At 37.6% G+C, this 12445-nt stretch overlaps 1 protein-coding gene across 2 annotated transcripts in view; it reads right to left on the reverse strand.

Moving 5' to 3' along the window:
* Nucleotides 1–12445, reverse strand: part of NTNG1 (netrin G1) — a 335602-nt gene that overhangs the window by 319399 nt on the left and 3758 nt on the right. For both annotated transcript variants that reach the window (XM_080801281.1, XM_080801280.1), the window contains exon 2: nt 7129–7888. In XM_080801281.1, the coding sequence (XP_080657407.1) occupies nt 7129–7374 (246 nt within the window). In that variant the 5' untranslated portion in view covers nt 7375–7888. The remainder of the gene's footprint in view (nt 1–7128; nt 7889–12445) is intronic.

Consider the following 12445-nt stretch of genomic DNA (forward strand, 5'->3'; position numbering starts at 1 on the left):
CACATGATAGGATATCTATAGCTATCAAAATCATATGTTCTAAGAATACATAATCATACAAGAAAATGCTAAAACTGTAGTAGTAAATGAAAAAAGAGGAAAAAATGTACTTGATATGGTTCCAATTTTGTGAAACAAAATATACATATTTAGAGAGAGAAAGACTTGTAAGAAATATGGCAAAATGATTTCAACGTGGTGTGTTAAGCTCTTCTATTGTTTCAAAATTTTCTATTTGGAAAAATACATTTAAAAGATTCAATTAGAAATGGAATTTGAAAATCCCTCATATATCATTCTCAGTGTTGGAACGCTGAGTAGATTTTGCTTCTCCCAACTCTCTTGAGAACATCCTCATAAGCTTCCCAAGTACGGTAGCTAAATTTTTCTAGTTGTCTCTTAATTTGAAGAGGAAAAAAAGCAGATACATGAAAAAAGTTCTCAAGAAATAGAAAACAATCTAGAAAATCAAGTACCATATTCAATGAATTGATCAATTAATAAATTAAAGACATTTATTTGTTGCCTAGGAAAATAGTAAATGTTATGAGGTAGAGAAGCAAAAAAATAGTAGTGTAGTCTCTGTTGAGTTCCTACTGGGCATCACAAAGTACAGTAAGCTCTCGCCTACATATCATCTCATTTGAAGAGTAGTGATCCAGGGGTGCCGGGGTGGCTCAGCCCATTGAGCATCCGACTCTTGTTTCAGCTCATGTCATGATCTCAGGGTTGTGAGATCCAATCCAGTGTTGGGCCTCCTGCTCAGCAAGAAGTCTGCTTGGGATTCCTTCCCTCTCCCCTTTCCCCCCTCCTCTGCTCCACCCCATGCTTTCTCTCTCTCTCAAAATAAATAAATAAAATCATAAAAAAAAAGAGTAGTGATTCAGATAAAGAGGCAGCATAAACACATGAAACACATGTGCATGTGGGTGCATTAGTCAATAAGATGTAACAAGTGCTAAATGGTGCCATACAGTAATAGCAGTACATAGGCAGGGCTAATACAGATATATATCGAAGAAAATGATAGGAGCTGAAATTCGCAGAAAGCGTGTATAGAGAAGCCAACCTCACATAGACCTTGAAGGATGGATGGACTTGAGAAAAGTAGAGAGGAGCACAGACTATTCCAAGCAAGAGAAATGTCCTCTGCTTCTCCTCATAAAGAAAACACATGAGATGAGGGACTTCCTATGGGATGACCCTAGTCCTTAAGGTCAGAGGATCAAGATGCCAGCCCAAGACCCATCCTATGTACAGTCCCAAAGCTAGAAGAGAACCCCCCCCCCCACACACACATACACACAAAATCTGGAGAATATGCCTGAGATCCCAAAACAATCTGGAAGGGCTAAGGTATTTTTTAGGAGATTGCCTCTCACACTTTTCAAGTGATATTCCCCTAGACTGAGAGCAAACAAGATTAATTCTTGGGGGACAGAGAAGGTACTTCAAATTGATCCACTACAAGGCACTTATTATTTTCTAATGTTCCACCTTTAAAAATCTTGCATTTGTAGATTCAGTTAAATGTTCCCCTTAATCTTTGTGTAATATTGGAGCTCCAGACAGATGAGCCATGCTAATCTTACTCAGCATACTCCACCATCAACTAAGTTAAAAATACCTATATACACACATACATTATATATATAACATATATGCACACATACAGAGGTCTATCTAACCCATCAGGTTCTACGATTTTTTGCTCCTCCTCCATACTGCTAGATATAAGATCATTCTACCATTAACCAGGCCACTAGGCTGTCATTTAAACACTGTGCTTGAATCTGCCCCACCCAAGCTTTTTGTATCTTTCTCAGACACTGTCTAACATTAGGCACTTGACTACCAGATAGTATTCTCCAAGTGGCCCTCTGATACATAGCAAAATAATGTTTCACCTTTAAATTCTGAGTGCTGGCTATGCTTGTCTGCTCCCCCATCCTCTGAGTACACACTGCTTCATATTCATCTTGCTTAGGACTCTTCTCTACTTCCTTTGGAGGCAGGGAACACATGCTATTTAACTTGGATTCTCACCATCACCTCTTGGTTTTGCATGTGTTCTATGCTCAGTTCACATCACTGCATTCAGTAGCCTGGAATAATATTTGTGAAGCATCAGCCCATCAGAGACTGAGGCACTTCTGCACTTAGAGAACACTGTCTGAGAATATTTAGTGACATAATACAGTTTTAAGTTCTGTTAGACCCACAGTAATCTTTCCCAGCATCCTTCCAACACTCCCCCACCTATATATGGTGCATGCTGTGCCAATGAGACTCAACCCAAATGCAGCAGTCCTCTGCCCATCAGATCGCTATCCCTAAGTCCCCTGGATGTGCCATAGGGTCCCAGTGGGAAATAGTGAGAAATAAAGTTGAATATAACCAGATTTTAAAACTTGATGCAACAGATAATAAGGAGCTCTTGTAGGCTCCTCAATAAGGAAATACTTGGTACAGGGATACTTCAAAAAGATTGATCTTCGTGAAACTTAATTCATTGCAAACATGAATTAAGCTTTTCTAAGAAATAAGTCCAAATAATGAACTAAATAACAAGGAAGTGTTAATAAAGACGGAACTGAAGGTTTTTTAAAAATTCCATTCTGGGCTAATTAAGGGATAAATCAGTTCAAATGAAAGATGTCACTGTTATTAAAACTTCATTCATTGATTGAATTATGTTTCATGTGAACAGAGTATATTTTAAGCTTATTTGATTATTATATAAGTCAATGTCATTTCCAGCTTTTGGAAAATTGATATTAATGCCCCGTCACTGAAAATGTAACTGAGTTTATCAAATTAATTTCTCAAAGGCCACCTGATAGCCACCAGATGGCAACCTGCACTGATATCAGATTTGAAATGTAAGTTATAGATAGCCCTCTGACTATGCATTACTGCTCGCTCATCCCACTGGGTTCCTTTAATATCATAAAACACAAAGGCTTTCCACTACTTTCCTAAATTCCATTTGAACACAATGAAATATGTTCTATCCACAATGCTTGCAATAATTAAAGTCTTTTTTTTTTCTTAATAGGAGTCTACCTAGAAATAGCACAATATGGAATGATCGTTAATAGACCTGTTATGGTACTTGAATAAATGCCTATCAAGAGTGCGGGCAGCCATTAGTAAATTTCCTAAAGAAAATCCATTTTCATTTCAAATTCTGACATTTTATTCAGAAAAATTACACCCTTTCTTTTAATTATTTCAGTAAACATAATGAGGGTATTGCTAACGACCCCTCTGAGTACTTTATTTTCTCCATTTTTTAGTAATATGAGTCTACTTGTAATTAAAGGCACACTGCATTAATGATGCCGGAGTCTCCAAGGGAAACACTTAATGTCCACCTCATAATATTATGCCAAGATTACATGCACAGAAGACTTTTTAATAATCTTTGTTTCCTAATTTAGTTTTGATTGGCTCTGAAATCCGTAGCAGCTCTCGGGGGTTCACATTTCCATAGCCATCAGCACTTCCACACCAGCCATTGTACAAACGCACATGACTTCTCCCGTCTGCAGGCTCCCTTTCAAAGCTTCTGTTTAACTTATCCAGAAAATTAGCTGCAGGCTGGAGATAATTGCAGATAATTTTGCCATTTTTAAGCCACTGGGGTGTTGCGTGGAGATATGACAGCGAAGTTTGTCTAAACACAAAGAACAAGTCAGAGCTCTGTGTTTTCACTTCAGCTTTACATGCAGGTTCAGATCATCCTATTTGCTCTTTATGCAAATTGAAACAAATTGCAGTCACTAGATGATCTGTGTTTTCTGACAAAGCTGGGCTATGGAAAGGTTTTTTTGTGGCTGGGAGAAGGACATGATCTATAGGAACATACTGACCCAGCCTAACAACAACAACAACAAAAAACAAAAACAAAAAAGGCTAACCCTCTTCTACCTCTCAGATCCTTAAAAGGAATATATTAAATTAAAAAGAAAAAGTATGGTCTGATACCAATTCATATGTGTGTGTGTATTTGTTTCCGCTATTCTATTCACATAAGTAGAAATGTCAGAGTGCTCCCATAAGATTAACATTCACAAATGCTGGTAGTATTAATAGACAACCATTTAAAATCACTAGACATTGAAGAATTATTAAATAGGTCATCCAGGTTAGGAAGCAGAGATCTATTTTCAAGTGGAATCATGTGGCCCTTTTCCCCTAAAATTTTACAATAAACTATACACTTCCTCCCTGAGTGGTCACTGCCATGTGAGGATGGGGCATGGGCGAAAAGGCAGCAAGAGTGGCTCTTCACGCATCACCAATGAACTTCAACTTTATACAAAACAAATCAGCTATGGGAACTTCAGGGTCTTTCTCTCACCAAATGGCCCCTTGGTGTTCAGAATTGTTATACTCATAGCTAAAAAGGGTGTCAGCAACAGAGCGGGTGATTTCTGAAACCACTTTGCAAGCAAACATTTACATATAAGGGCTAAGGAGTGACTGTGCTTCTGTGGCAGCTCCCCTGATGTAATGGGCACTAACGACCCTGAGGGAGCAGGTACGGATGCATGTGTCAAGGAGGAAAGAACGGGAAAGTCATAACACAAATGACTTTATGGATTCCCATTAGACCTTGGGCTAAGGAGCACCTACACGGGTCTGATACGACAGCATCCCAAGACAGCTTTACAGCCTTGTGTCAGGAACCCTTACGCTAAAGAGTTTTATGGAAAATCCAAAACTACAGAGAAGAAGTGTTGCTGTATTAGGCCATTGTTGTTGACTTGGCATATAATATGCTTAGAAATAGTCCCAAAGTCTGTGTTTAAAGGATAGGTTATTAAATCTGCTATGCCAGTCATATGCATATTAAGGAGTTCAAATAAAGCATTGATAGGTAACATCCTGCAAATCTTACACTCTCCCTTGGAAAACAATTCTGCCCATTGACAAACTTAAATGCACCAAGGCCTCCAAGTATCTGCATCTGACTACCCTGTGCATTTGGGGGTAAACGTATTAAGTATTCACATTACTACTCTTGAGAAAGCTGGGGGATATCATTTTAATTCTTTTTTCTCTTTTGGTTTCTAATATCACATAGCTAGTGAACTGGGAGGCAACGGACTTGTTTAAAGGCTTTAGACCATGTCCCCATGAAAGGCAGCCATGCAAAGTTCTGTAATGTGCCCTTTTCCACTCATGGTAGGAAACAGAGGCACACTGAAGACACCAAGTAAACCCTCCACATGAGGACAGGAGCAGGGGTCAGCCAGCGTTCTCTTGCCAGGGGTGGAGATCAGGAAAGCTGTGCTTTTAAAGCACAGGCTGAACACACCATACAGGGCCGATGTGAGTGGAAAGGGCACCCTAAGAAGAAGATCTGCTATATTACTTAGATTTGTAAATTATTAAACAATTCCAGAATAGGCATATCACTACAAGTGTCACGTAAGCCAATAAACAGAGCTACAGTGACCTTCATAACACGAAAAGCTGGCCCAGAACTCATTCTCTTGCTGTGAGGAGTGGAAAACTACATGACCTATTACCTACCCAGCAATTGCTCCACAGATTTGTAGTGAGACCCTAAATTTGACCTTTTATGAGAGATTATCAAACACCTTTCTATAAAGCCAACAAATGTCCCTGCTCTTTTACAGATTTATCATAGTTTTGCTAATGTGTTGGAATAAACTCCTCTTTTGGAAGTTTCTGGTTTCTAAAACGTAGTGTTTTTCCCCTTTTGTTCAAACCACATACCTGTTTCCCAGAAAGACCGGTCCTCTCTTTGAAATATTTAGTCTTTCAGGCCACTTTAGTCATAGTGACACCTAATAGCCAAGCTCTTTTTCTCACTTTCCACAAAATCGGGTTTAGACTATAATTCAAACCAGTCCCCAAAGGCAGTTCTGAAAAATGGCAAGCCGTTAGCTTTTACGTAAAAACACTCTTTATTGCTCAAAATTGTTTCCTGTTACAAAACCTTTTCTACAGTGCTAGGTCTAAGATGATCTTATGCTAATTTAACTCACTGGGGACTGTGAACAGATGCTACTTTGATTAATAGTTTCACTATCCTGAAAATGCCAGGCCAGGTTCAAGATAATAAAGTCAAGTAAGAATACTATTAAAATCTGCCATATGATTATATCTGTTATGTGGAGAGAAATGGGATCACAATTCCAGTGTCAAATAAAGACCACCTATAATAAAGAAAAACACTGACATAAACCAAATGAATATACTGTCTGAATTCTTTAGCACTTTGACTTACATCATGTTAATCATCAAACTCCTTACCTTATAGGTAAACTTTCAACCACGTCCTAAGTGAAAATTCAATGCATCACTCCAATGTTACCTTTTCACCTAGGATTTAACTCTCTGCCCAGGAAAAGACTTATGTACACCACAAAAACAATGAATTCTGTAATTCTGCTTATCAAAGGATGGTATCTGAATTTGTATGCCCAGGTCATTACTTTCCAGCAAATGCATTTTCAACATTCCAACAATCATATTTAAAATACCCATAGAAAACTGTGACCCTTGAAAATAAGGGGCTGCATGAGTTGACAAATGAGACTTTTCTAGAGGCATTAGCTCCTCTCTCCTTGCTTCTCTTCTCACTGATCTCCTAAGCAAAGACTTCCACATCCCAGCAGCATCCAGATGAGGATAAACATGAACTCTAATCTAGCCTTGAACTACAAAATTCGGGACTGGCCTCATACAGGTATGTGAAAAAACCTTTGTGTTTTTAAGCTCGGTTTACCAAAGGAGTTTATCCTTTACCATGATGCATATGACCTAATCATATTCCCAGACTCCAATCTGAAATTTAACCTTCAGTTGAACTTTTTCTTTTATAATTTATATACAGTACATCAGTCTCAGTGGAAGCTTTGGTTTGCAGGAAGACAGAAGGTACATTCCAGTGCATCAGTCACACTGCAACGTGTAATTCCAGGTCCCGCAAGCCAGCCTCCATTGAGAAGGAAGGATCTGTTAGCACAGATCTGCCCCCCGCAGATTCGGCTCATTGCGTGAGTCGAGTCTTTACCCTCACCACACTTGCACACGTATACGACACCTTCCCACTTCATAGGAAATAGTTATGCAAAAGGGCTGCCTCACCATTGCACAGAACGTCTCAGGAGGGTCTCCACAGGTAATGTCCGGAGGATCTAGTTTTACTTTCAGATATTTGGTCATGTCCGTGGATTCCGGCTGACACGCCATGTAATCCCAAACTTTCCCTTCTTCTGTGTAAATCTGAGTCTTACACACGTCATAATGTCCCCATACCAAAGGGTAGGGCTGCATCACCGAGGACACTGTAACCCAAAGGGCATGAATTGACAGGAATCTTGACAAATACATCTCTAAATTCTTAGCAATCTTCGCAGTAATAAAGCAGGGTTTGATTATCTGTGAGCTATGTCTATTTTACATACACATATATGTCTATATGTAGGTAGGTCTGTATATTTAAAAAAAAAAAAAAAGAGGATGAAACCTCAATGTAGATTCCAAATCTAAAAGCAAAGGGTCGATACTGTGCGCGTTCAGGTATATTGAGGACTTTGGTGGAAGCCTAACATACTTGGGCGTTAGGCGTTGACAATAACTTGCCGCTTTTTTGTTGTCCTAGAACATATCTATTAGATTCGCGTCTGGTTTGGTGTTTGTAAAAGATGTCCAGTGGCGGAGAATGATTTAGCAAAGTGATGGCTCTCCTGCCGTACATCCGATAACCCTGGGTGATCCTCGGTGCCCACGGCTCACGAGGGATGCTCAGACGCACCAGGATATCAGTATCTGAAGCAAAAGGATGAGTGTCTATAGCCGGGTGTCTGTTTCTCATCAATCATTCTTTCCTTCTGGCACCAACACCCTTTAAGAAACAATAAGAGTAAGAGTTATTGCCCCAGAATCAATGCATTACAAACTGTGTGATATGTTGACATTTGGGAGGTTTGATGCAATATAAAGCAAATTGGTGTAATATGGATAACCTTTACTCTGCTGCCTTGCTAGAATGAGCAAACCACAGAAATCACTCACATTGGGGAGAATCTTGATATGAAGGATTTAACTCTTCCATAACAAAGACAGATGTGCAGGTCCCAGGTGAGTTACACGTCCTCACTTCAAAAATTATATTTCCACCTTGACAAAACTGAGAGCAAGCAGCTAGATTTAAACATTTCTCATGAATTGCAGTGCTAGAAAATCTTCCAGGAGAACAATGGGTGAAATGAATGCTTTTATAACAATGACAAAAAAGTGACAACTACTTGTATGCCTTTTGTCTATTGGCAAAGAGACCCTAAAAATCTCTAAATTCCTTGTACATTTCTTAGCTTTTGTTAGCTGGAGTGAAAACCAGCATTGTTGGCACAAGGCTGTCCCCTTGGATTTGCTCATTATATTGGAAGAATTTAGCCTCTTTTGTTTAGTTGCAGTTAGTGATAAAGATAACTTGGCTCCCTAGAAAAAAAATACTCAAAAATAAAACCAAAGGAGCAAATTTTCTTTTCACAAGAATCTTCTATTTTCTTACATCTTTTTATAGCCATTACATCTGCATTTGCACTTACTTTCTGTAACAGAAGACGAGAATTTGTCCCAAAGGCGAGTATTATACGCTGCTTTAAAACTAAAAGCTCTGTAGTAAAAAGCACAATTTAAAATGCACACATAAAAATAGCTGAGGGTGAGTTAACAGGCCATGAAGCAGAATAATATGGCACTAATTCTAAGAGAAAATAAAAATTACTATTTAACAGTACTTTGGGTTAGCTGATAATGCACCCTCCACAAGCATGGGTCCTAGTCATTGGAGAGGTGAACTGGCAACTTTGCTCTTTAGAAATCATTGTCCAAGTCAAACCAAACAACAATATTTGGAAACCAGGTGTAAAAAAGAGGTATTTGTGTAATTAGTTCGTTCATATTGTCAGAGTCCCAGTAACTGTTTTTTAAACAACTGGAAAAGGACAAAAAAAGCCTGCAGTTTAGAAAATATCATTACGGACCCTTTAATTCACATTAGGCGCTTTAAATAGGGAATTTTGCTATCTTCAAACAATCTTATAAAAGGAAGTCAATATATTTAAATAATGCACCATCTTGAAATGAACTCAGCCACAGACACTATGAAATGCCAACGGATGGTTGAATAGTGTTTCCATAGCAAAGTAATTTATAATAATTGCTTTATGGATGCAAGTGCAATTTTCATTATATTCAATTCATAAAATGTTATCATACAGCTGTAATTTGTGGTATTTTCTATTAGGAAAAGTGTTGAATATTTGAGTTCCTATGAAGCAATAATTAGCAGTTTGTCTAAACATGTATAAACTGCAGATTTGAATCTGTCTCCTCCTTATAACACATAGGTGTGTTGGGCACATTTTGATATCTTAAACTAAAGGGAAAGAAATCATAGAGAAGCATGTGTTTTGGCTACTGCAGCCCTCTGCTTTTTCAGGCTCAGTGGTAATCTTAAATTGATATTTTCAGAAACGTCCAACAATTTGACAATTAATAATCTGTAAAGGTGTTAAAATAATACAAATGCACATTTTCTAGATGCATTTTTCAACTGTGTTTACTACTTCATTATAACAAGAACAAACACTTTCATGGGCTGTTGGGGAGCTGGGCCTGGGCATTACAACAGAAGAAGTGTAAAATCTACTAGACTAGAAAGTATTAACTTCAATTCTTAGGTTCAAATACATAGCAACTTCTTTATCAAGAACAATATAATCTTGAAAGACAGGGAATGGACTGCTCTGAGTTTGAATTGAGTGAAAATTATGAGTTAGTTTTTAATACTGTTTTTAAAATGTGACCTTAAGTATAAATTTGAATGCTCCGAGATTAACCTTCACTTTTTTTAAACCAGTAAATGTTACCCTCTAATTTATTTATTCTTTGTAACTCTGTCTTTATCCACATTTTGCCTTATTGCAACCACTGAGTAAAGGATGACCACATAGATGTACGTGGAAAATTTGGGCAGTAAGGAAATGTATGTGAACCTGTTACTATTTCTTGACACAACAGCAATCCCAATATAACGAATTCTCATTAAAGAATAGCGGAATTATAATGATGGTCATTACACAGAATTATGGACTATACCATTGATCTAATTTAGAGAACTGACAAGGAAAAATGCAGAGGAGTGCAAGATATTTGAATATTAGGCAGTTGCAGGACTGTGCGACAGACATTCTTGACAAGAAGCAGCCAATTATAGCTTAAATTTCTGGCACATAACCAGTTGTGATTAATAGTTTTCCATTACATTACAGACATATTATTAATGTATTAAAAATGTCAAGCTTTGGCAAGCACTAATATGGCATGGCTCAGTTAGTCTGCAGAATTTACATTTAATGAGCTCCCATTGACACAGAAAAAGATATTGACCACGGCATATTACAGATCAGGAGCAGAGGGTCACTAAGCTGTTCTTTAACATAATTGCTTAATTTCATTCTAATTTTTGTATTTGTAGCATGTAATCTAGAATGTATTCTTCATGTCGGGTCTCCTTACTTTTGTTTAGTGCCACTTACACTTCAAAGAAAATCCTCTTAATTTAAAATTAAGAAGAAATTAAAACTATGAATTTCCAGGACACACAGTGGAAAAGAGGCCTCTGTCAAAATGGGGAATTTGCTACTCAGTCTAATTATGGAGTTTTCGAAGACAATAAAATGATATGAAAATAGAATACTATTTACCCCAACCTCTATTGCCTAATGGTACCAGTTCCCATCGGGCTATGCGTTCAACCAGGTTAAAATCATCGACAGCTTCTTAAAAGCTAGGTCATCACAGCAAATAGTTAGGCAAACGGATGATGAGAAGGACAGTCAATGACATATTTGGGGATTTAGTATACCATACCAACCCCTTCTGGCCCATAACTGACCTAATTGCCAAGTAATGGGGGCTTTGAAACTGCCTCAGGTATCCACATCACCTAAATGTGAGCAGCTTCAGAAGAGCTCCATGCAGCCCCAGGTACCAGTTCTTTGCTTTGCAAACCTTGGGAACGAACTGTTTTCAAATAATGCCGTCATCTCTATCTGCGCACTAAAGCGCTGAGAAGTCCTCTTTAATAAAAATATCCATTAATATGCTATGAGAACTCCATAGACTCTCATTGGTATATAAATTTGCAGAGCCAATATGAAAATATAAAATTATGTCATATCCTCAAGTTGACAGATGTTATTGATCTGGACTAAAAGGGGCTATAACATGGCTTTGCATCCACAGGACATCTTTTTCCAGGATTCTGAAGCTAATTTCCTTCCACCTGGAAATAACTTTGGAGAAGGAATTTCACAGGCCTTTTCTCATCAGAAAAGAAGCCTTCCAAAATAGTACATGGGAGTAGTAGTGGTCAATGGTATAGACAATTACATTCTTAAAAAAAAAAAATGCCAATTTCATCAACTGAGAGGAAAATATTGACAGTAAATCCGTTAACTCTAGCTCATTCGTTTTATTATATAATCTCACTAGGAGGTGGGGGTGGTAGTAGTAGGCTATTTATTCCATAAATACAGGGGCACCTGAAATAGACAGCTATTGACTCATTCCTCATAGACATTAAGAATTTTATAAATAGGCATGTTTCTGAATGGGAAGGAACAAAAAGAACACTAACTATAATCACATTTCATTGAGTGAAAAGTATAAAGAGATTAAGATATCCCCAAATGCTATAACCTACCAAAATTAGCAGATTCCAACACTGTTGTAGTGAGATTGACTAGATGAGATATTTAAGATATACTGAATGCTTTTTGCATTTATTTATTGTTGTGAAGAAAGCATTTTCTAGCATCTTAAATGGGAAACATTTGCTTCTACCCTTTTGTTAACTGTCTCTCAAAATATAAGGAATTTAACAAGTACTGAAACATCATTGACATATTTTACTCATCCTTGATTGGGTATTATGAGCAACTGCCTATCATGAGATTCTTAATAAAACCAAATAGCACACCTTAGTATTTGAAAGATCTCAGTTTTCACTGACAGAATGATTAGAGAAATCAGATAGCATATACTTGGCAGGATGTTAGGGGATGGGATAATACATAAAATTATTTCAGAATCAGTTAAGCCTGGAAGAAATCTGGTATTTCATTACCATAGAACAACAAATCTTTCCTTCTTATGTAGGCAATTTCAGACATCCAAGGTTTCAAACGCACATTTAAGAAAATCTACACCCACCTGAAGTTTTGAAACAAAACTCTGGATTCTGAAGATAACATTCTTTTTTAAAGTACACTATATCTCTTACTGACCTATAATATCTACACACACACACACACACACACACACACACACACACTTGTTTTTGTTAACATAATAACTGACTTTCTGATTTGCATGAAATCTTATTTCTTTC

The sequence above is a fragment of the Martes martes genome (assembly GCF_963455335.1).
Source record: "Martes martes genome assembly, chromosome: 4".
In the NCBI taxonomy this organism is placed as follows: domain Eukaryota; kingdom Metazoa; phylum Chordata; class Mammalia; order Carnivora; family Mustelidae; genus Martes; species Martes martes.